This window comes from Sorex fumeus, unplaced genomic scaffold, assembly GCF_029834395.1.
Source record: "Sorex fumeus unplaced genomic scaffold, SorFum_2.1 ptg000020l, whole genome shotgun sequence".
NCBI classification, from domain to species: domain Eukaryota; kingdom Metazoa; phylum Chordata; class Mammalia; order Eulipotyphla; family Soricidae; genus Sorex; species Sorex fumeus.
In genome coordinates this window covers 9,541,159-9,567,031 of record NW_026606077.1, presented here as the reverse complement: position 1 = coordinate 9,567,031, position 25,873 = coordinate 9,541,159, and the positions used below count along the sequence as shown (strand labels likewise).

The 25,873-nt window shown below is 41.4% G+C and overlaps 1 protein-coding gene across 2 annotated transcripts in view; it reads right to left on the bottom strand.

Annotated features, from left to right (window-relative positions):
- The window catches only part of ADK (adenosine kinase), a 509,577-nt gene that overhangs the window by 95,361 nt on the left and 388,343 nt on the right, over positions 1-25,873 (bottom strand). For both annotated transcript variants that reach the window (XM_056113429.1, XM_056113430.1), the window contains exon 9: positions 17,244-17,358. In XM_056113429.1, coding sequence (XP_055969404.1) covers positions 17,244-17,358 — 115 coding nt within the window. The remainder of the gene's footprint in view (positions 1-17,243; positions 17,359-25,873) is intronic.

Here is a 25,873-nt window from a genome sequence, read left to right as displayed (position 1 = left end):
CTAGATAGAGCAGGCACTTTGCTGGTTTGACCCTTGACACTGGCACCTTATGACTTCCCAAGAACCACTGGAATGTCTCCAGAGCACCCTCAGGTATGACATCCGCAACCCTCACAACTTTTGCAAAGCAACAACAAGAACAAGAACAACAACAACAACATTTAAAGCCACAGCACCATCTGCAGGAAGACAAAAGGCGCTAACTCAGGTGCATGAGCAGAAAAACACTGCAGGCCAGCACTGTAAAACCAAAAGAAAATGCCGCCAAGTTCTGGAGGACATACTTAAAGACACAGAATTGGAGGAGGAAACAGGCAAAGAATAGAGAAGAATTATTATAATAACAGATATAGGATAACATTGGTTTGCCCTTCGTTGATGAACTCAGAAATTGCCCCTGCCTCGCGAGAGATTCCTAGCACTGAGTTGGGCGAAGCCCAGGAATACCTGGAGGAGTGGCTCAAACCAATTCCCCTCCAGACCACTACCTGCCCCACCCCCAAAGTTAAAAAGATCTACAAAAGCATAAGGAGGGCTTCACCAAAGAGATCAAAGATACCAGACAATTCCAGCGATGATGGGAATAATAAAAATATACACGGAAGAAAATCCAGTCTAAGATGGAAAGCTTAACAGGTAGACTCAATCTTCCAGAGGAAAGAATACCAGAAGGTGAAGAGAAAAATCACAGCATTCACTAAAATAAAGGGGGGCAGGGTTGGAAGACAAGGCTTAGGAAAAATGGTAAAGTATCAGACTCTGTTAGGAGGGAGGGAGGGAGAGAGGGAGGGAGAGAGAGAGAGAGAGAGAGAGAGAGAGAAAGAGAGAGAGAGAGAGACTGAGAAGTTCCTAAAGTTCCCAAGCCTAAAAAAAACCAGTCATATAGATATCTACATAGATATAGAAGCTGAGAAAATACCCATATTTCAGAATCCAAACAAGCCTATTCCAAGACATAGCATTGTTAAATACTCAAAAGTCAATGATAGAGAAAGAATACTGAAGTCTTCGAAGGGATAAGAAAAGAGAAACATAACCTCTATCAACCTTTGATCAGGCAACTCTGCAGAAACACTACAGGCAAGAATAGAGTGGCAAGACATACCCATGTGACTAAGACAAAATGTGCCAGTCAAAACAACTTTACCTGGAAAAATTACCGTTTGATTATGATGGAGAAATAAAGGTTCTTTCAGACAGACAAAAGCTCAGAGAGTTTACTATCACTAGACCTGCTCTAAAGAAATGTTGAAAGGAATTCTTATCTGTGAAAAAGGTGAAACAAAAGATAACAAAATCTTGAGCACAGAGATAAACAGTAATACAGGAACAGAAGCAAAAACAACAACAACAACAAAAACAAAACAAAACAAAAGAACAGAATTGGTGCAGTCAACTTTATATCCTACATGGGAGACTAACACCCAAGAACAGGAGAGATAAGTACCAGGAGGATTACTCCACAGCTTAAAAGCAGGCCTTGCATGCTGGGGGAAAAGGCAGCTCAGACAGAGAAGGGACGATCAAGTAAAGGGTGCTAGGAGGGCCCGCTTGGGATGGGAGACGCGGGCTGAAAGTAGACGATAGACTGAACATGATGGCCACTTAATACCTCTACTGCAAACCACAAACACCCAAAAGGAGAGAGAACAAAAGGGAATGCCCTGCCACAGACGCAGGGTAGGGTGGAGGGGATGGGGTAGGGGTGGTGGGAGGGACGCTGGGACCACTGGTGATGGAAAATAGCACTGGGTGGATGGATGGGTACTTGATCATTGCATGACTGAAATGCAAGCACGGAAGTTTTCAAGTCTGTAACTGTAACCTACAGTGATTCACTAATAAAAAATTAAAACAACAACAACAAAAACAAATTATAACAACTTGGTATCAGGACAAAAAAGGACTACAGTAGATACAGATCCTACGATCCCCACGGTAACCACTAACTTAGAATAGGGCGTTCGCCTTACAAGCGGCCAACATGGCCGACCCGAGTTCGATTCCTCTGCCCCTCTCGGAGAGCCCGGCAAGCTACCGAGAGTATTCGATATGCCAGACACAGTAACAACAAAGTCTCCAATGGAGACGTTACTGGGCCCGCTCGAGCAAATCGATGACCAACGGGAGGGCCTTTACCTTTACCTTTACAGTCATTAAAAATTAAAAAAAAAAAAAGAAAAAAAGAAAAACCATGGAGTAAACTATACACATGAAAATACACAAAAATAAAGGGGAGAAAAAACATACACATTTAAAAGTACTAGAAAAACATCAGAGAATTGCAAGTAAGTGCTGCATACCATTAGGCAGAATCATACAATCTCAACAGATATTACAATTATGAAAATATGAAGGGATATGCCAAAAACTATTTCAGAAAGATACCTGCACACCTATGTTCACTGAAGCACTGCTCCCCCAAGAACAGACGACGGGACAAAAACACTGAGAAAGGAGGCCAGAGAGATAGCACAGGGGGTGATGTGTCTGCTCTGTACACAGACAACCTGGCTGCCACCCCAGTACCCTGTCAGCCAGGACGGATCCCTGAGCACAGAGGCAGGAGTAAGGCCTGAGTACCACTGGGTGTGGCCCCCAAACAAAGATGAACAAAAAAACTGAGGTGTGTGTTTGTGTGTGTGTGTGCATCTCTGTGTATAATGAAGCACTATCCAGCTCCAAGAGAAGATGAAAGTAGGGGCCTGAGTGATAACCCAGCAGGTAGGGCACTTGTCTTGCATTCTGCCATCCCAGATCTAACCTCTGGCTTGGCATATGCTGCACTGAACTCAGAGCCAGGAGTAATCCCCAAGAACCACCATGTACGGCCCCCAAACCAAAACCAAATAAAAAAAAATCCCCCCCCCCCCCCCCGAATAAAATCCCATAAAAAGGAAACATGAAATCATGCAATTTGCCACTATGTGGATGGAATGAGAGGCTAGCCTGGTGGGGAGTGAGGTCAGGCAGGGGGCGTGTTCAGATACGGAATCATTTCTGAAACACAGTAAGCAAACAACAGATGGCCCTGAAACTCAGCTAGAAAGCCGAGTTTACTAAGAGTTTGTGCTGGGGCTGGAGGGTCGGCAAAAAGGACCCTGACACTGGACAGGAGTCATCATTCTGGGGGTGGATATGGTGCTAGAGTACCCGAAACCTTGGTATTAACATTACTGTAAATCATGACGCCTAAATAAAAATTGAACTAAAAAATTAATGAATGGCAATTGAGTGAAGTCTAGGATTTATATGGAAATGCAAAGTGGCAAGAAGACTGACATTCCAGATAAAAAAGTGTGATTGCAAACAAAGTAATTAAAGAACTGAAAACTGGTACAAGGTTAAAGAAAATCACTGAGAAGAGAAGACAGACTGCAAAGAGTCCCAGATAAAAGGTCATCTTAAATGTAACAAAAGTGTGAGTGCAGTGCATCCAGGGAAAGGATGATTATATTAATGAATGGTGATAGATCAACTTGTTAATCATATGAGCAAAACAAATAAATTATGTCATTTATTCTACACCATATGTAAAAATGAACTCCATATCAGTTGGATGGTGGATCTACAGCAAAAGACTGAAAGTCTCAGAAATGTTCTTTAGAAAAACAATAAAGTAACACTACCCACAGGGGAGAAACATTAGAAACTAGGCGGTACTAAAATCAAAAGATTTTATTTATTTTATTCTTGTTTTGTTTCTTGGGGGGCCACACCCAGCAATGTTGAGGTGCTACTCCTGGCTGTGTACTCAGGAATCACCAAGGATCAAGCCCCAGTCAGCTGTGTGCAAGGCAAGTGCCTTCCCCACTGTGCTATGGCTCTGTCCCGAAAGAAGGAGATTTTATTTATTAAAAGTTTAATGAAAAATAAATTATGGTGGACTGAAAAGACAAGCAACAGAGCATCTGCAATGTATTTCTTTAACAAAAGAAATACAGACTACATAAAGAATTGTAACTTGGATTGGAGAGGAAGTACAGTGGGTAGGGCATTCATCTGGCAAGTGGCTGAACCGGGTTCGATCCCAGGCATCCTACAGGGGCCCCGAGAACCACCAGGAGTAATTCCTGAGTTCAGAACCAGGAGCAACCCCTGAGCCATCGCTGGACGTGGCCCTCTCAAAAGAACTATAACTCAATTTTCTTATATGGTAAAGATATATATATATATATTTTTTCCCCCTATTTGGTGATTCACATTTCTCTTTTATCATTTGAAAGTCTATGGAATTGGTATACAGTTACTGTACCCCAAAACTAAAGTGCCCATGACCTTCCACCACTGTCTCTAAGTCACTTCCTTTGTCCTCCCATGATATCAGCCATTCTACTGGTGGCATGTGGTATCACAGTGTTCTTTGTAGTTTCCCGATCATAAGTGTGGATAAACACTCATTTTTATATGTCTCTGGGACGTCTCTCTGTCTTCCATGGGGAAGTTTCTATTTAGATCCTCTCCACACTTTTTTGTTGTTGCTTTGGGAGCGCTGCATATAACTTGGATATTAAATGTATTGTGTGAAAATATTTTCTCCCTATTAGTAAAGTATCTTTTTATTTTTGCATCTTCTCAGGAAACATTAAAAAATACATTTATTTAATATACCTGTGTTGTTTTGCTGGGGCCATAGCCAGGTGTGCTCAGGGGTTTCTCCTGGCTTGGCGCTCAGAGGTCACTCTTGGCAGACGTTGGGTGATCAGAGGGAGTGCTGGGATTGAATCCACATTGGCCTCACTCAAGGACAGTGCCCACCCACTGTACTATTGCCCTGGCCCTTAGGCAACATGTTTTAATGGAAACTTGGGGCCAGAGTGATAGCGCAGGGCTTAAGGTACGTGGTTGCACATGGCAAAGCCTGGTTCAATCTTCATCAACACATGGTGCCCTGAGCATTGCCTGAGGAAGTCCCTGGAGCACTGCCAGGCAGCCTGGGGAATCAGGGTTGGTAATCAGGCAACACTACATCCTGGGTCTTGACATTGAATCGCCTGGCCGGTTGGCTGATGATCACTGGGAGGGGTTCTGGGCACCCTGAGCACCACTGAGGAAGCTCTCCCAGCCACGTAGACACAAAAAAGAAAGGAAGAAAGAAAGGGGCTGGAGAGACAGTTCAGAAGGTAGGGCGCTTGCTTTGCATGTGGCTGAACAGTGTTCAATTCCTGGCATCCCATATGATCCCAAGCCCACCAGAAATGATTCTTGAGTGCAAAGCCAGGAGGAACCCTTGAGCACTGCCAGGTGTGGCTCTGAAATCAAAGTTCAAAAAATAAAAAAAAAGGGAGGAAAAGAAGAATGGAAGTGAGGGAGGAAGAAGAAATCTTCACAAATAGGTTGGTCAAATAAGCCCATGACAGGAAAACTGCAATTACAACCACAATGCAACAATCGCAAATATGCCAATCAAGATGGGTAAAATTGAAAATATGGATGACAGTCAATGGTAGTAAATGTGAAACAATTTGATATATCATGTTGGAAAATAGAAAGTGAAAAAGGAAACTGATCTAATGTTTCACTTAAAACACACAGAACTGGGCTGGAGTGATAGCACAGTGGATAGGTGTTTGCCTTGCACGTGGATGACCTGGGTTTGATTCCCATATGGTCCCCTGAACTGAGTGCATGAATCAGGAGTAACCCCTGTGCATTGCTGGGTGTGACCCAAAAAGCAAAACAAACAAACAAACAAAAACCACAACCAGAACTTGGGACTGGAACAGCAGGCGGGTCATCTGCCTTGCATGTGGCAGACCTGGGTTTGGTCCATGATATGCCAAATAGTTCCCCTGGACCACCAAGGGTAATTCCTGAATGCAGAGCCAGAACTAGGAGTGACCCCCTGAGCACTGCCAGGAATGGCGCCAAACAAAACAAAAAGAACTAGATTTTATAGAGAGTGAATTTTACTTAAGTAAAAAACAAACAGGAAAAAAAAACCCTTCAATACAGGAGCTGAACAATCAATACAAAGTTCCGCGCTTGTCTTGTAAAGCCACCCACTTTGGTTCAATCTCTGGCACCAAATAGGGTCTCCTGAGCACAGTCAGGAATAGTTCCTGAGGTCACTGGGTGTGGCCCCCAAACCCAAACTCCACACCAAAATTTAAAAAAAAAAAACAAACCACTCAAAACACAAAAATCAATAACCAAGTCAGATATAAAAACAAGAAGATAAAAATGGAGCCAAACTCTAACAGTGAAACCTAATACTAATATAACTGAATAATACAACCACACCGAAATGTAATGAGTAAAATAATTAATCAAAATGATTTAAATTTATTTACTTTTTGGTCCTGGGGATCACTTTCACTGCCCTATGCATGTGCTCCATCACTGAAGACTTACTTTAGAGGAAAATATTTAATAGAAGCTATAGGGCAAAAGGCAAAACAAAAGACTGTAAGACTGCACACAAACATTGTACTTTAGAAAGTATTTCTCACAAAAGGAATGGATAACCCATTCAAAACTACTTTAGAATGAAACAAATAAGTAAATAAACTGTAGATAGTGAAAGCCAGAACTTTCAATGTTGGAAGAAGAAGCTACAAGCAAGGATGTAGGCCAGAATGAACTCTTGAGTTACTGGAAATTAAACAACAGCTACAACACTCCTCCCTGGCCCCCTTCCCATCCCCGCTAAAAAACAATGTGTAACTTACAGAATTTAAATACACAAAAGGCTATAGAACTCAATTCTTGTCCAGAGTCATGATTTCCAACTGCCATTGTCATAATGCTAAAAGTACTAAAAGTAGGTATACATGATATCGGGATATATAAGATAAACTTACAGAACCTGTACTGCAAAACTATAGTGACCAAAGGAAAGAAAGAGAGAGAGAGAAGAAAAGTGTCTGCCTTAAGGGTGGAAGGAGGAAAACCGCTGACATTGGTAGTAGGAAATGTGCACTTGTGGAGGGATGGGTGTTGGAAATGAAACACAATCATGGACAACTTTGTAACTGTGCATCTTATGGTGATTCAATAAAAAAATTAATAAAAAAACAACTCCCCCGGATATAAAAAATATTCAGAGATGTGTTTGTTTGTATGTGCACATGCTTTGGGTTATTACATACATTGCCAATCTATTTGCTCAGAGAGCAATAATATTCAAGTGACAATCAACATATCAAGCACCCAGATCTGAGTATTTAAATATCGTATCAATTAAAGAAACCAACCAGTGTAACTTGAGAAAGTAATCATTTCAGAATTGAGTTGGGGAAAATATAAGAGCATCTTTTCTGGGGCTCACACCTGACTCTTCCTCAGGGCTGACTCCGGGCTCTGTGCTCAGGGAACACTCCTTGAGATGCTCAGGGGAACTTAGGGGTTGCCAACAATCAAACGTGGGTCAGCAGCTGCAAGGCTAGTGACTTTCCTGTTGTACAATCTCTCTGGTCCACAAGAGCAACTTCTGCTGCCCCAAGCAAGGAAGTACTCAAAAAGGGATGGGGATAAAGCTAGATAAACAGTGTATGTAGGGCTGAGCATATGCATTGCATGGGGGATGCCCATATTTGATCCCCAGCACCATATGATCTTCTAAGCATTGTGGGGACCAATCCCCAGTACTAACCCACAAGGTGTGACCAAAACCCTGATCCCATTTAAAAAAAATCTAAATTTATGCAGAGGATGATTTTGAAAAGTATAACAAAAAGATTAAGAAAGATCCAAAATAATGGTTACTTTGTCAGGGGACACAGTTTAAGAGGGAATATAGGAGTAGTTTGGAGAGCTGGAGATGAGTATTTCTTGCTGTGGCAGTAGTAGTAGTAACACAGATAGTCTTAGTGAAAACTGTACCAATTTCTATATGCATACTCATTTTCAGAAAGAACATCAATAAGGTGTTCTAAATCCTTATTGTGCTGGCTGTTACATGTTATTCAGTAACCCATGAATAAAATCTCATTCATGTTGAATGAGAATGAATAAAATCTCACCTCAACAAGGCTGGCTTAGGCATTTTCTGGACAGAATTCCAGAAATGCTGTCACATGGCTCACATTTACCTAGTGTAAGCTGCCGCTCATTCAGTTTCCTAGGAAGGTATAATTTGATAAAAAAAAAGTAGGAGTTAAAAGTGGTTTCATTTTAATAGAGTGCAACAACAACAACAACATAAAGTCTCTTCAACAAGTGGTGCTGGGAAAACTGGTCAGTTCATGCAAGGGGGGGGGGGGGGGGGAGAATTCAGCCCTCTTTCTAACTCCAGGCACAAAACTCAAATAAAAATGGATTAAAGACCATGATGTCAGAGCTGAATCTATGAGATACATAGAGGAAAACATAGGGAGACTTTTCCATGATATTGAGGCTAAAGGCATCTTCAAGGATGAAATACCACTGACCAAGCAAACATACAAACGGGACCACATTAAATTAAGAAGCTTCTGCACTTCAAGAAAACGATGACCAGGATACAAAGATAACACACTGAATGGGAGAAATTATTTACCCAACACTCAGCTGATAAGGGTTAGTATAAAAGATAAATAAATTACTGGTAGAACTTTACAAGAAAAAAATCCAACCCCATTAAAAAATGTGGAGAACTGAGTGTTTAAAGTAGGTAAAGGTATACATGATAACCTTTCATTATCTGTATTGCAAACCACAATGCCCAGAAGGAAGACAGAGAAAATAAAAGTGCCTGCCACTGAGCCAGGGTGGAGGATGGGGGTCAGGAGGAAAATGGGCATTGGTGGTAGGAAACATACACTGGTGAAGGGATGAGTGTTGGAACATGATATGACTGAAGTCTAATCATGAACATCTTTGTAACTGTGCATCTCACTGTGATTCAATTAAAAAAATTTTAGATGGGAAGAGATGAATGGAAACTTCCTCAAAAAAGAAATACAAATGGACAAAAGACACATAAAAAATACTCTACATCACTAATCATCAGGGAGATGCAAAAACAATAATCAGATATCATCTCACATGATAGAGATTGGCACACAATAAAAAGAACAAGAACAACCAGTGCTGGTGTGGCTGTGGGAGAAAGGGACTCACCTTCATTGCTGGTGGTTATGTTAATGGGTTCAGCCTTTCTGGATAGCAAGAAAAAACATAGGAATAGAACTCCCACTTAATTCAGCAACTCAACTTCTCAGAATATACAGTAATCAAGGGTCCAAAAGCAAAACAGAGGAAAGACATTTGCACCCTTATGTTCCTTGCAGGCATTATCCACAATTAGCCCAAATCTGCAAACAACCCAAGAATCCAAGAACAGTTTACTGGTTAAAGAAACTATGGTACATATACAGGAGGGAATATTACTCAGCCACAAGAAAAGATAAAGTCATGGAATTTGCTGCTACATGGAAGGACCTGGAGACGTATCATACAGAGGGAAATGAGTGAGAGAGACTGACACAGAATGACCTCTCTCAGATGCGGGCCATAAAGATACATAATGATGGAATGATGAATGCCCAAAGACAATGAAGACGAAGAGCAGGAGAACTGGTCCCCAGTAGGAAACATGCCACTGGAGGAGGCTGGGGAACAGGACAGAGAGGTGACACAGTCTGTGGTGGAGGGAAGCAGTCAACTGGGAAGAGGAACTGAAAGATGGTCAAGTGTTATGGATGAAACCCTATCAGCAACAGTAAGCCACAGCATTAAAACATATTAAACAGGGTCCCCTCACAGAGGGGGACTGGTGTGGGGGAAGCAACAGGGGGAGGGAAAGAAATTGGTAAAGGGATTGGTGATGAAACAGTACGTGCCTGAAACCCAATCATGAATAACTCTGTAATCTCATGGTCATTAAAAAATATTAGTAACAGTCTCATTTATTGACAAGCTCGGGATCATAACACCATACCGACCATGTCCCAAAGATCCTACTTTTTCAGGAGCATGGAAATTTCACATACATTTTTTATTATAAATTACTTCGGACCTTCCCACTAATTAGATAGTGTTGACTTTGGTTGTTACAAAAATTAAAAAATGGGATCATGAGCCATTAACTTATTTATATTCCTAGTTTAGTATTATTTAAAAATGAACTCTCATCCGCATGGCAAAGCCTGGCAAGCTACAAGTTACCCATGACGTATTCAATATGCCAAACACAGTAACAACAAGTCTCAAAATGGAGACGTACTGGGCCCGCTCGAGCAAATCAATGAACAACGGGAGGACAGTGTTTGTTTTAAATGAACTCGGAGGTGAGGCGGGGATGTGGAGACAGAAGGGGGTGCTCATGGGGCATGACCCAGAGATAGTGGTGGAGGACGGTGGTGTTGATGTTGGAATATCGTAGGCATGAAACTCTACCATTGACAATACTGTAAACTATAAACCACAGTGGCTAAAACTAAAAAATGAATTCACATCAGTTAAGAACACTTCTCTGTCAATGCCACGCACAGACAAGCTGGAAGATTGCTATGTAAAGAAAAGAAAGAAAAAGAATAAAGAAGAATTCTACTATTTTTCTCTACCCACACCAGCACCAACCTCTGCCAACAGGATCAGCATTTAAAACTGAATTGACTGTTAAAGAGATAACGCTTCCAAAATGATTTAGAATATTATTTAACAGCAGTCACAGTCGCAATGATGTGCCGACATTCTTTTTTCCAGGGGCTGAAATTGTTTTCATTTAGAGTTTGCACTTTCCCAGAGCCACATTCTGTATTTGATGCCGACCAGAATTGCAAATTACACTGACCTTTTTCCTTCTACAGTAACGGACAGCACTGAGTGTTTCCAAAGAACACGGAAACTAACAAATGGGCTGACAAGTTTCTTCCAGGGCTCAGGCACAAAGAGACAAGGAAGCCCAATGAGCCCCCTTCCTTCTAATGAAATGATCAAAAGTACTATGGTGGAATTATTTTGAACTCTAAGCTACCTCACAGATAGGAGTCTATTTTAAAGTGGTATGAAGAGTGCCTGCAAGAGGACATAGGTTCGTTGATACTTTTTAATTTATTGAGAAAGAAGCGTTTACAAATCTGACTTAGAGAACTGTGCTAAAGTGTTTTTTCCCCCCATACCACAGGATCAATGAACTTGATGATACGATCAAATCTACTGAGGGAGAGACAGAGGACAGAAAAAACTGCTATAGCACCCACGGGGCCATTTCAACAATACACAACCTATTCATCCTCCGTTCATACCCACCACCCCCATGCTCAGACATTTTCTTTGATGAAGTTTATATATTTAATACTCCTCACAGGGGTGGAACAGATGGAAGGGGTGGCATCTTTATAAAGGCAAGCCTGCGTTTATAATGCCTGCAAAGTGATTCAGAAGTGATAATACCTATTCTAAAGTTGAAAATTTCTTATCGAATAGTTTTTCTCCTTTTGGGAAAAATTATAATTCAAACAGGAAAAGTACTAAAAGCACTCAGAAATAGAAATTCTACACTTGGATTTGTCCATGGAGGACCTATTTCATTCTCATAGTCACTGCATAAAATGCATTATTTTCAACTTAGAACAAAAGGCCTATTTGCTCTTTCCTATTTTCAGTGTTATATTTAGGCCAGAAACAGAGAAATGCAAATTTTCCATAAGTTTCAAAGGAAGCTTATTCTTGACAGAGGCACAAAGGGATTATTGATAAAAGTATATTAAACTCATAAGTAATTGTCATCCCGCAGATAATGAAAATTTTAGTTTTACGTTTTCTATTTTATGAAAATAAAAATAACTTCCTTTCCCTGATGCTCCGCTACCTAACAGGTTAACTCAATAGCTACTTAAAAAAAATCATCTTTTCTGTCCTATCTTGCCAGTCTTCATTTTAACACTTTCTAGTGCTCACCCCACATGTTTTCCTCCCGCAAAAGCTCGGTCCTCATTCAGCCTGTAAGCAAGGAAGCAAAAATGATTGAGATGTGTAAAAACCTCTGGGTAGACAAAGACAGGGGTTGGAAATCCAATCTGAAATACAGGTGGCAGAAAACAGTGTATGCTGAGCAGACTTTAGGTTCACAGACAATTTAGGGAAAAGAAATTCAAAGCATAACATACAAACTAACAAACAGAAACTAGAGATCTCGTGTCAAAGGAGAAAGGGCTCCAGAATTAAATACCAAAGAATCTGGTTTTGTTTTATTGCTAAATGCCACAAACTAGCAGCTATCATTTAAAAATACTCTGCAGTGCGAGGTTTAGGAACAATGGTTCCTAATTAGTGTTTTAATAAGTGTGTTAGCACTGCCTTGTGCCACTCTGGAATGCCACTTAGAGTAAATTAAGGGACACTTTGCCTCCACATCTTCCATTAGTATTTTAATGCTAGGAGGTGGGAAAAAGCTGATCCATATTCAAGAGGAGAGGAGGAAAAACAATAACAAATTGGCATCTCTTCTGCGAATTGCCCCACAGGCCAAGCATTTTTATGTTCTTAATCATTATTAAATGACTTAACATGACACCCAGAGCCTGGCGAATGATTGCATCCTGACATGAGAACGAATTACAAATGAAATGAAAGATCAAGCCGTATTAGAGGATTGCCTCTGGGAAATGAAAATCTTTAATTCTCTTTATTATTGACATTTATTTGGCTGCCATGAATAACAACATAGCAAAGAGATTCAGCTATGCCTGTGCGCTGAATAGCTTATCCCAGGGCTCAAAACTGCATTAACATTTATCATGTTTGCTTTTGTAGCTGACACCATTGAACAGATTCTCTATCCATCTTGTATTTATCATGCACTGCAGACATAGTGCATCCTCTAATTTAAGTTCATTTTCATATAGTAGGAACAGCAAAGATTAGCCAGAATCTTTCCTCAAATAAATTCATGCTGGTAAGCATTCCTCAGAATGGTTTAATAGATGTAATAAAGAACAAAATGACTTGACAAGGAAATTTCAGTCACAGGATGGGGAGGCTAATTTTAAGGTTTTGATTGGGGAAAACTGTAAATTTACAATGAGAAAGAGACTCGTACAATATGTATATCTGGAATGTACAAAGCCCTAAAATAAATGTCTCCATAAAGAGCAACCAAACGGCATTTTCCCAATCTGAAGGCAGCATTACAGTGCTTAGAAAATAAGAAGGCCACAGATTTTTCACTTCTTCAAACAGTGCTCAATGCCAAGACAGGAACGGGTACACATTAGAGAGATTCAGATGGTTATTAGAGGTATCTTCTCATGATCCGCCTCTTTTCTCTCTTGCATAAATTAAGAAGATGATGTTTCCTGCTTGAAAACATTATATGTTACCTGGCACTTTCTCCACATGATCCTCTCTGACCGGATTGCCCTCCTTTCTTTAAATCCTCCCTAGAATACAAGGCTTAGTGAGGATATCAACATGTCCAGGGAACTGTACTCCATAACTCTGAATCACGATCGAAAAAAAATATTTCTTATTTTGACAAAAGATCTCTTTTTTACATTTCATTTTTATATCATTGAAAATGACGGAAAAATTCAAGCATAACCAGAGAAGAAGGAAGAACTAGTACCGCCATCTCCCCAGACCCATCCCCCAGCTTAAACTCCTGGCTTGGGCAGAATCCCGTTTCATCTATTACTCTACTTTCCCATTTACCAGTCACTGAATTATTTTCAAACAAATATTTTTTGAAGTAAATCTCTGACTCTTGTTTTTCACATTGCTGAAATCGTAAAAATCTGGAACGAATTCTAGAAACCCTTCTTTCGAAATCTGGTAATAAATTCTCAGGCCATTTTCAGGCCTTCTATTTAATTCAGCAAAAATGTACTAAGCTCTATTGATCTCCCTGAGTCAATACAACCAATTATTCCTTGCATTCATATTTTGAGTTAATTTATTTTATTTCTCAATTAAGACACATATTTAAAATTTCAATGGTCTAGCAGAGTACTGAATAAACACAAAGGTAATTATTTTTATCGTTTATAATACTTATCAATTAACTGGTTTTAAATTTAATAGCTCAGAGAGAATAAAAACGTTAGTATTTTGGCTGTAGGTACCATAGTAACAAATTAAACACTTGAATCAGTAAATGTTTGCTTCTTAGATGGAATTTCTATTTGTATTAGTGCTACAAAATGCACGCGTGAGGGGGCTAGAGTGATAGTACAGCAGGTAGGGCACTACCCACATGGGTAGGGTATCTGTGTCGCCCCATTCCCCAACCCCAGCCCTGTCCCCAGGCAAGACATTTCTATACAGGCAATATTCATAAAATATCAAAAGTAATGAAATCAAATAGACTTGGCTAATCTTAATTATAATTAGATGATCTATTGAAAATGAAATATTTTCCTATAGAAGGTAGAAATATTTATGAGAATAAAAGGCACATTTCCAAAGAAAATGAACTGTTCAGGGCTGGAGCGATAATACGGTAAGTCAGGCATTGGATTCATACACGCTTGAGCTGGGCTCCATCTCTGGCACCCCATATGGCACCATGACCATTGCTACATGTGATTCCTGACCACAGAGCCAGGGGTAAGCCCTGAGCACTGCTGTATGTGACCTACCCACCCCCCTCCCCCCAAAAAAAGGAAAAAGGGAACAGTCCAAAAATTGCATGGAGGGGCTGGGGGCTGGAGCGATATTACTTTGGGTAGGGCATTTGCTGTGCACATGGCCGATCCTGGTTCATCCTTCACATTCCATATTGGACCCCAGCTCTGCCACGAGTGACCCAAAAAGTCAAAAAATTAAAAAAAAACCCAAATTAAAAAAAAAACACACCTAAAACAAAAAACAACAACTCAACGCCCCCTAAAAAACTGCAAGGAACCACAAAAAATCCTGAATGAAGAAGAACAAGGCTAAATGCAGCACACTCACTGATTTCAAATTGTATTACAAAGTTACATGAATCAAAACAATATGGTACGAGTACCAAAACAGATGCACAGATCAATGGAACAGAACTGAGAGCCCAGAAATATAACTATTCAGATATGGTCAAGAAAGAGGGCTGAATAGCTGTAAGGTATGGTTGTTTGCCTAGCACGCACCCAACTTGAATATGATCCCTGGCACACCATTAAGTCTTCTGGTAAGCCAGGAGTGGCCTCTGAGCAGGAGCCAGGATTAAGTAATGAGCACAGCCAGGTGTGACAAACAAACATGCAAACAAAAGACCAAAGCAGAATGAAAGAATTATATGTAAGAGCAGAGACCATGTTAAGTACCTAGATAATGGTCTTAACAAAGACCAACAGCAAAGGTAATAAAAGTAAAACTAAACATGCATTGCAATCTCTACCCCTCATAGCAATGAAAATTATTAAAACCAAACCCTATCAACGGTATAAAGGTTTTGTGAACTGTGTATCTTACAAGGGGTTCATATCTAAAATTCATATAAAACACTAGCAAAATATCAACTCCAGAGTCTCCAGAAAATCTTATTAAAAATAGGGGAAAGGGGTGCCAGAAGGACAGTTGAATGGGGAAGGTGTTTGCCTTGATGCAGCTGACCTGGTTTTGACCCTGGCATCACATAGGTTTGTGATGCATTTCCAGGAGTGACACTGCAGTATCCAAGAGTACATCCTGAGCACTGCTTGGGTGTGGGCCCTCAAACAAAAGCAAACAAGAATTGGGAAGAGGATCTGAATAAACATTTTTCTAAAAAAAGATATAAAAATGGCCACACATGGACCGGAGCAAGCTTTGCATGTGTAGGTAGGGCACCAGCTTTGCATGTGTCTGACCTGAGTTTGATCACTGGCATCAAATATGGTCCCCTGAGCACCACCAGGAGTTATTCCTGAGACAGAGCCAGGAGCAACCTCTGAACATTTCCAGGTAGGCCCAAAAGCCTCAAAGTCGGGGAAAAAAGTCAAAAAGTACATTAAAAAAAAAACCCAAAAACAAACAAACAAAAATAAACTCAAAGTCACCAATATTCAGAAAAATGCAAACCCAAACCACAATGCGTTATTAACTTATACCCATTCAAATGGCTGCTCAGGGTAGGGGTGACCACTGGAGAAAAGCAATCTGTATACACTGCTGTGGAAATACAAATCACCGATACAACCACTATGGAAAACATTGTGGAGATTCCTGATAAAGAATTAACAACAATGAGAAAGAATCAATAATGAAACTACAATATGATCCAGCAATTTCATTTTTGGGAATTCTGAAGAAAAGGAAACTGATAACTCAAAATGATGCATTCACCTCCAGGCTCACTGCGGCATTATTGAGAATAGCCAAGAAATGTAAACAATGTAAGTATACATATTGGATGAACAAAGAAAATGTGCTCTTTGTGTGTATATGTATATATGCAAATGTACAGATGGAAATATTATTCAGCAACAATAAAGAAGGAACCTGTGACATTACAACAACATGGACAGGTACTAACAGAGATAAATGCTGGGGATAAAACGCCAGGCCTCACACACGTGAGGCGTACGCTTACTCAGTCACACCACCAGTCCCATTTGTGGAATTTTTGAAAAATGAAACAAAAAAGGGGGGGGGGTGGGAGAGACAGGACAGTGGGTAAGGGTGTTTGCCTTGCATGTGGCTGACCCGGGTTCTATCCCCAGCATCTCACATGGTTTCCAAACCCCACTAGAAATAATTTCTGTTGCAGAGCCGGAAGTAAGGCCTGAATATTGCCAGATGTGGCCCAAAATAGCAACAACCAAAACAAACAAAAACCTGAATTAGGAGAACAGACTGGTGGTTTGCAAGAAGCAGTGGGTGGGGATGGAGGGAAAGGTGGGTAAAATGTGTGGTTTTCTTTAAAAAAAAAAAAGTTTAAAAAGAATTGAGGCATCCATCCTGTATGATGTTGTTAGTTTTGACACTGTTACTTAACAATACTGTTAATGATACTTCCATTCATGCACCATTCCAACACTACACACACTGCCATGTCCCAGGGAGTCCCCCACCCATCCTCTCCAAGTCCCTCACCAGGTAAGCTCAGTTCTATGGACCGACATTCCTAATATGTTGCCTCTGGTCATTTGTGGCTCCTGACTCTGTATCTTTACATCCCAGAGATGAAAGAGACGCTCCATATCTGTCCATCTCCCTCTCCCTTCACTCAGCAGCATTCACTTTTATTCCATCCATGTACAAACAAACGGCATGACTTGTACATGTGAAGATTTTTATTAAAGAAAGAAAGGGAAAAATACATTGTTTAGATAAATTATAGCAGAATATGGAATTTTGTTATAAGCAACTGGCCTCTGTAAAACTAGGTTCCTTACACAGTTTCAAAATGGACCTACCTGTAGCCATGATAGTTTCCTCCTTCCCTTGGGTGAAAACCACGATTCGTTGCCTCTTGGAGTTCACTTTTGGCAGCGCTTGGGTCTTTTTGGCTATCTCTTTAATGTCATCAGTCTATATTAAAAGGAAAGAGGAAAAGTTTCTAATACCCAGTACAATAAGGATTTAGGTTTTCATGATCAAAATAAGAGTCAATGCCATTTCATATTAAATGGCAATAATATTTTAACATACAAAAGCAAACAGTACAATAAACTACAGAGAACCTGTAAACATCATACTGCAACAACTTTAAATTTATGATGTGCTCTATTTTACTCTCATCTACCTGATTTTTTTTTCTTGTTTTCACACCATACCTGGCAGTGCTCAAAGTCTCTTTATAGTTTTGTGCTCATAATTAAAAAAAAAAAATCGTATTTTTAAAAATCATTAGCAATGATTCCCAAATATCTGCCAGGTATGTAGTTAAGTGCCCAAAAGTTGAATGAAACAGAGATTTACAAAAAAGATGAATATTGAGAGCTGGGGAAAAATTGATGCACGCAGAACACATGTAGTGCGTGTGTGAGGCACCAAGTCTGATCCCTGGCACCACATGAAAGCCTGGGAATGCTGGGAGTAGCCCTAGTGAGCCCCAGCAGCGTCCGCTGAGGGGGACAGCAGGGAACCCGAACTGAACTCTCAGACAACATCGTGGTGCTGGGTACCCAGCCTCCATCAAGGACGGCCCCACAGGAAAAAACAGAACTGAGATTTTAAAATTATGCTGCCTCTAAAAAACGCTAAGTTTTAAAAAAACAGCTTCCTAAGAACTGACACGGAAGAGATGCTGCTTCTTACAAAGACTTTAATTTCTTTAAACAAGACCAAGTTACAATAACTGTAAATTAATTCAGTCAGTGGCTGGAGCACATGCTATGTGTGCAGGAGGCCTGGGTTTGATCCCCGGGACCCCGTGATCCCCTAAACAGTGCTAGGGAGCGGCTGCCCCACACCATATGAGCAGTCACCTTAAGCATTGACAGCTGTGGCCCCAAGCAAACAAAAACTGTAGATTTATATTTTTCACATCAGTTTGGACATCTTTAAAAAATATATATAGATATATATAGATATATAGATATAGATAGATATATATAGATATTCAGAATTGAAACTGAACGTGAGCTAGAGGTAGGATTTTAAACCATGTTTTCAAAAATTTGGAAAATTTAGAAATGCAACTCAATTCAGTTGGTCTCTAATCCCAACATGTTTTGGTATTCTTACTAGTTAGACAGTACCAAAATTTTCAACAGTGATGGAAAAACTGAGGAATTGCTATGAATAATATATGGGAAGTTAAGTATATGGAACAGAAAAATATAGGTAAGTAGGATAGACAGGTTAAGGTTACAAACATCAGAAGTCAGGACACTTTGGAACTGGAGCAATAGTACAGCGGGTAGGAAGTTTGCTTTGCATGCAGCTGACCTGGCTTCGATCCTGGGCACCACATATGTTCCCCTGAGGCTGCCAGGGGTGATCCCAAAGCACAACCAGGTGCTGCAACCCCCCACTCACACACACACACAAAAGAAACAAGGATGTTTTTGGGGGGAAGAGTGGGACCTTGGTACCCACAATTAAACCAGTGTTGGTTACATATAAGGCAAGTGCCTTAACCCTACTCTCTCTCTCTCTGGTCCCGTAAGACTTTTTTTCTTGGTTATGTTTTTCAGCCACACCCGGTGGTGCTCAGGAGTCACTCTGGGCAGGCTCAGAGGACCTATCAAACAGGACTGAACCCAGGTTGGCAGTGCACAAGGCAAGTGTCCTACCCATTGTATTACGGCCCTGCCACACCAAGACATTTTATTTTTATTTAAATTTTTAAAAAAAAATTGCTTATCTGTGAGAAAGACCATCACAAAGCTGTCCATGATTGGGTTTCAGTCCTACAATGATCCAACACCCATGCCTCAACCAGTGTACCTTTCCCATCACCAATATCCCCAGTTTCCCTCCAACCACCCTCCAACACACCCTCCCTTCGCTCCCACCTGCCTCTGTGGTGGGTACTTTTCTTTTCTCTCTCCCTTTGTGCATTGTGTTTTTGCAATATGGGTCATAAGAGGTCATCATATTTGTTCAAGGCGTTCCGTATTTTTATTGCGAAGGTAAGGTTGGAGTAGCTTGTTGAACTGGGTGGCAGCTTTGGGGTGTGCAAGTGATAGCCGAGGCTTCCAGAAGTAGAGGGAGATGGGGAGAGGTAGCCCATCCCAACCCCAACCGAGAAAGGCTGGAGATTTCAGTCCCCAAACCCTCATGCTCAAACTTTCAGCAGATTATATATTGGCGAGCTTCATTCTGAGACAGTGGAGTCTGACCAGGGGCATGGTGGCAATTCTGAACTATGGAAGCAAGCGATCGCTGAGGCTCTGTTTAGACAGGTACCAGGCTAACCCACCACCTCCGATTTACCCTGGTCTGTTCGGCCTTGCAGGGGTTCGAGATTAACTGCGGCTTTTGATCTCTTTTGAGATTTATGTCATGGGTCTATGGGAGCTTGATAGCTGAGCCAGAGGTGGCTTTTGGGAGTGGCCATTGACTTTTGGCCATTTTAATCTCTTGGGAAACTTGGCCCTGAGTTTTTGGGGTCCGATCAGAAGCCAGCGGCAATTTTGCGGTATTAGGAAGCCTGAAGGCACCATCACGCTGCTGATGTACTCGCCCCGCGAATACAGGCTGATCTGTTGGCGGACACCCCGTACCACGCCCCCCTCCACCACCACCCCCGTCCTCCAAGCCATTTTTAAATGCCTAACAATCCTTAGGGAAATAGTCCAGTGCTTGTTCTCTAAAAGCGTAAGTAACCCCACAGGATAGATGACATAACTTCTATGCACCTAACACGGTCTGAAAGGACTTGCTGCGTTGGAAGAGAACACCCACTATGCTAGGGCAATGCTAGTGACCTTTAAATTCTGGGGCACACAGAGATAGTTTGGGGGGTCATGAGACAAGGACGGAGTTTGGTCCCAGCACCATATGACACAGAGGGCTGTTGGCTACGCCCTGAGGGCCCAAACTCTGTTGAGTTGTGTCTGGTGCACCCTAGCACCAACATGTCACCAGGCCCCTTCATTGAGCCGTGGGTCCAGATGGCAGTGTTGCTGGAAAAAAAAAAAACAGGACCCTCGGCACTGTTGGGAGCCTCCTCCCACCTCAAAAGATGAAACTCCCAATTTTCTCAGAAAAACTTTAGAAATTACCAGTGTTAGTTGAATGAGCCAAAAATTTACCATATAATAACAATTTTGTTCTCTAAAATGAATGTAGACATTTAATTAAAATGGCTCACTTTTCTTCCAATCTCCTCACCACAACAATATTTATTTACCTGTGGCTGAATAAAGTTCATATTTAATAGAGGCATATTCCAGAAACATATTCACTGATTCATTGTGAGAGCATAATGTTATGTCTATGCAAGATGCTCTTTAAATAAAGAACTTGCTTTAAGGCAATGTAAGGAAGAAATTGAAAAACTATAATTCTACTAACTCCATAGTAAGATATAAACAAATGGATGAACAGACATATAAATGCATACAAATGTATAGATACACATGCAACCACATTATTTTATGAGTGTTGGTAACCTAATCAAATATAATTATAGTTTTATTTAGTTTTTGAGTCACAACCAGCAATGTTCAGGGGTTACTCTTGGCTCTGCATTCAGGAATAACTCCTGGTGGTGCTTGAGGAACTGTATGTGATGCTGGGGATTGAATTTGGGTCAGCCATGTGCAAGGCAAGTGCCCTACCCGCTGTACTATTGCTCCAGCCCCTAATAAAAAAGAAATTATGGCAAGAAGCATTGTAGCACTGTAGCACTGTTGTCCCATTGTTCATGGATTTGCTCGAGCAGGCACCAGTAACATCTCCATTGTGAGACTTGTTACTGTTTTTGGCATATTGAAGACGCCACGGGGGAGCTTGCCAGGCTCTGCCTTGTGGGTGGGATATTCTCGGTAGCTTGCAGGGCTCTCCGAGAGGGATGGAGGAATCGAACCCAGGTCGGCCGCGTGCAAGGCAAACGCCCTACCCACTGTGCTATCGCTCCAAATCTTTAAAAAAGTGATACTAAGGTCAGGAAGTATAACTGAGCAGGGTGGAGTACTTAGTATTAGGTTTGATAATCAAAATTCTCATGATTTTGTTGTTGTTTTTAGTTTTTGGGGTAGTAACCCAGATAGTAGGTTTTAGGATAGTAACCCAGCTGGGCCATGGGTTACTCCTAATTCTGTGCTCAAAATTACTGCTGTCAGTTCTTGGAACCATAACTGTGGCTGGGGATCGAACCCAGATTGACTGTTTGTAAGGGAAGCACCCTACCCACTCAGGACCAAAATCCCCCATAGGTTTTATTTTCTTGGCCAAACAGGTGTTGCTCAGGGATCATTCCTGGTAGGGTTTGGAGAACAAGTGTAGTCTCAGAGATGAAATGTGGGTTGGCAGTGTGCAAGGCAAGTGCTCTATCTCTGGCCCCCCAATTTCTTGTTGTGTCTTGAGGAAACATTGCTTTGTCTTCTAGTTGATGCCCATTTATTATGAAACAATGTTGAGTTTTTTTTTTTTTTTTTGGGTGGGGATCACTCCCATCAGTGCTCTGGGGACCAGAGGACTCAACTATACTTCATACACGGAAGGGAAGTATTGCCATGGAGCCACACATGGTCAAAAAACTTGACTAAAAACCTTAATTTTGGGGTTTGAGATAGTACAAAGGCTGAATGAGTGCTCTGCATGGAGGAAGTTGGGGTTCAATTCCTGAAACTGTAATGGGATCCTCTGAGCTCTGCCAGGAACAATCCCAGAGCACTGGGCCAAATTGTGGGCCCTGAGCACCACTGGCTATGGCCTCCAAATCAAAAATAATTCTGTCTTTTCAAAATTACTACGACAGTAGTTCTGCATATCCCCCCATGTCCCATTCCCTTGCCCTACCAGAATCCTATCTTTCTACCTAAACAGAAGGTAGTTAGCATGCCTAGGACATTTTAGCAGAATGATGAAATTAGAGAAGCTTAGACTAGGTCCCACTGTTGTTTTTTTCTACATGTGTCTATAAAACGAAAAATAGTATTGATGTTAACAGAAGCCGGGCATGATGCATGTTAAAATTAGTGGGCAAAAGTTTGGAGGGAATGGGGGATATCTACCTAGGCACAAAGTCTCTTCTACCGAAATGTTTTTCAATCTCAGAGGGAAAAAAGTTACCAAAGTGAAATTGGATAGACATCACTATAATCCAGTGACCCAATTTACTGATGTCTAAAACTAGTGGATGAAATAGGATATTTACATACTCACATAATATTATCCCCAAGATTTTCATCAACTACAATCGGAAAAACAGCAACTTGACAGAAGTACCTTAACCCAGTAACAAATGTAACATTACCATGTTCATTGCTGGGATGAGACACTAAGAGGGATTACAAGGCATTTTGGGTGACATTTCTTAATAATGCAAACTTAAATTCTTAGAAACAAAATAAACAACAACAAAAAAAATTCAAATAAACCCAAATTTAGATATGAGTCAGAAAATAACTGACAAGCAGTGTCAAGATCATGAACAAGGAAAAGAAGGTAATACCATAAGGACTAGGGATAAGGTCGAGATGAAGAACACATGCTTTGCCTGTGTGAGGCACTGGGTTTGAGTCCCAACACCACCACCACTCCCCTTCAATCACAAGCAGGAAGAGATGAAAAGAAACATGACACAAAAATATAACATACAATTCTGTGTTATATTCTGGAACAGTGAAAGGACTGTTCAGTGAGGAAAAACTGGCACGGTCAGACTGAAGTCTGTAGTTCAATTATTCCTACTGTACCAGTGTTAATATTTTTATTTAATGGTTTAACCATATCAAAACCTTCTTCTGTATGCTGTCAACATTAGGGGAAACTGAGTGAAGAATATTTGGTAACTACGTGTAGTATTTTTACCTTTTCAAATTCTAGAGTTTTGTTTTTTCATTTTTTGGTTTTTGGAGCCATACCCAAGTGGTGCTCAGGTGGGCTGTTTAGGATGCTGGGGATTGAACCTGGGGTGGTTGCATAGCAAATATCCTAGCTGCTGTACTATTGCGCTGGTCCCATCAAAGTAAAATTTTTAAAAATAAAAGTGTTGAGGATGGAAGAGTGTAAATGAAAAAGCTTAATGTAGTATCTAGGGCATCTTTAAGTACTTATTTCATAATATATCCATATTATGAAAAAGTTTATATATAGGCTGAAGCGATAGCACAGCAGGTAGGGCATTCGCCTTACACGCGGCCGACCCGGTTGACCCAGGTTTGATTCCTCCGCCCCTCTCGGAGCGTCTGGCAATCTACTGAGAGTATCTTGCCTGCACGGCAAAGCCTGGCAAGCTACCCGTGACATATTCGATATGCCAAACACACTAACAACAAGTCTTACAATGGAGGCGTTACTGGGCCCGCTCGAGCAAATTGATGAACAATGGGAGGAACAGTGACAGTGACAATATATAACATATAATATAATATATAAAATAATATATTATCATATATTTCTTTCTACTAATGGTTATCATATCAATACTCTATAAAGTACCTCACTGGGATGAGGATACAGCTCTTGTCGTAGATAGCATTCATGCCTTGGATTTGTCAGGCCCTTGCTCAATCCCTGCCACCACATATCATCTTCCCCCTCCCCCCACATGCCAATACCACCAGGTATGGCCCTCACAAGAAAAAAAAATCTAGGAGGCTAGATAGACAGTAGAGGGAGTAGGTAGCTTCCCTTGTTCCCATGCACGTATCTGAGCCAGGTTTGATACCCGGACCCAGATCCAGAAGTAAGTCCTGAGAAAAGCTGAATGTAGAATGTAGATTCAAAATAAAAAGAAAAGCAAGGTAAAGGTAAAGGCCCTCCCGTTGATCGTCGATTTGCTCGAGCGGGCCCAGTAACGTCTCCATTGGAGACTTTGTTGTTATTGTATCTGGCATATCGAATACTCTCGGTAGCTTGCAGGGCTCTCCGAGAGGGACGGAGGAATCGAACTCGGGTTGGCCATGTTGGCTACTTGTAAAGCGAACGCCCTACCCGCTGTGCTATCGCTCCAGCCCAAAAAGAAAAGCAACAGAATTGCAAAAAATGAAACCCAACAAACTTCTAGAAAGGACATCAAGAGATCTCAGTATGGAGAACTCAATTATGTTATCTAAAATGGGAAAAGAAAGAGAAAAGGGAGGAGCAGAGTATATGACTTAGTTAAGAGTTCTCATTAAATCCTGGTGGCTCTAAGTGTTTAGGTGCGATTACTGGACCATCAATTTAGAGATGAAGAAACCAACAAAGATGAGGTAACTTCAAAGGTCCTAAATGTACTCAGAAGTAGAGCCCAAACCTGGAGGCACTAAAATCTGGACTCATACTGAACACTATCCAACATTACCCATGCATTATATGGCTTCCAAGTGTTCTGGCAATATTGTAAACACAAAGTTATGGTATTTTCATCTGAAAGAATTTGGAAGAGGGATCACATCACAATCACGATCATGATCATCCTGTTGTTTGTTGATTGCCTCAAGCAGGCACCAGTAATGTCTCCTTCGTCCTAGCCCTGAGATTTTAAAAAATGCCATATTCAAAGCTCTTTCAGGGTTAGGAGAATGAGACCCATCATTGTTACTGGTATTTGGCATAAATTCCGGGAGCTGGGTTTTATAGTCTCTGAGTCTTGGCCATTGATAGGATTACACGGTGCCAGGGGGCCAGTTGGTGGGTGTGACCCCTGCCTACTGGAAGATGGAGGATCTGGGTGGAGAATGCTCAGCCCCGATCCGAAGAGGCCTGGAGATCTCAGCCCCGGGACCTGCATGCCTTTATTCCTCTGCCAGCACCTTCATGCATGTGGAGAGTGGTCTCAGCATGGTTGTGGCTGGTTCTGGAGGTCTTTGGCTGCCGGGGCTCTGCTCGGGGTGGGGAGGGAAACTCAACCCATCCCCCTCCAAGAGGCTCTGGTGAGGACAGCCAGGCGCGGGGGCAGGAGACTCTGTGCTGTTCCCTTCCAGGAGCTGGGTTTTATAGTCTCTGGGTCTTGGCCGTTGATGGTTGATGGGATTACACGGGCGCTGGGGCGGGGGGGGGGGGGGGTTGGGGGGGGGAAGCGCAATTGGTGGGTGTAGCCCCCTGCCTACTGGAAGATGGAGGATCTGGGTGGAGGATGCTCAGCACCAATCTGAGCAGGCTTGGAGATCTCAGCCTGCTGAGGGATCACATTAGCAACTCCAAACACAATTCCAGATCTTGCACTTCAGGGTACTGGTTTTCTTAATTATTTTGGCATGCATTTTTCCCTTAGTCAATTAAATTTCTGATGGTCACATACACCTCATTTCCCAAGGTTTCTGGAAATGAATCTACTCATCTACTCTGTTAGAATGTAAGCAAGAAAGAGTGTGGTTTCCACAGAGTCCCAAGCTCACTTCTGGCTTCATTCTGTATTAGCTATGAGACCGTGATCAAGTCACATGGCCTTTTTTTTTAAAATATTCTGGTCTGAAGTAGCAATGCACTTCCTACTTATTCA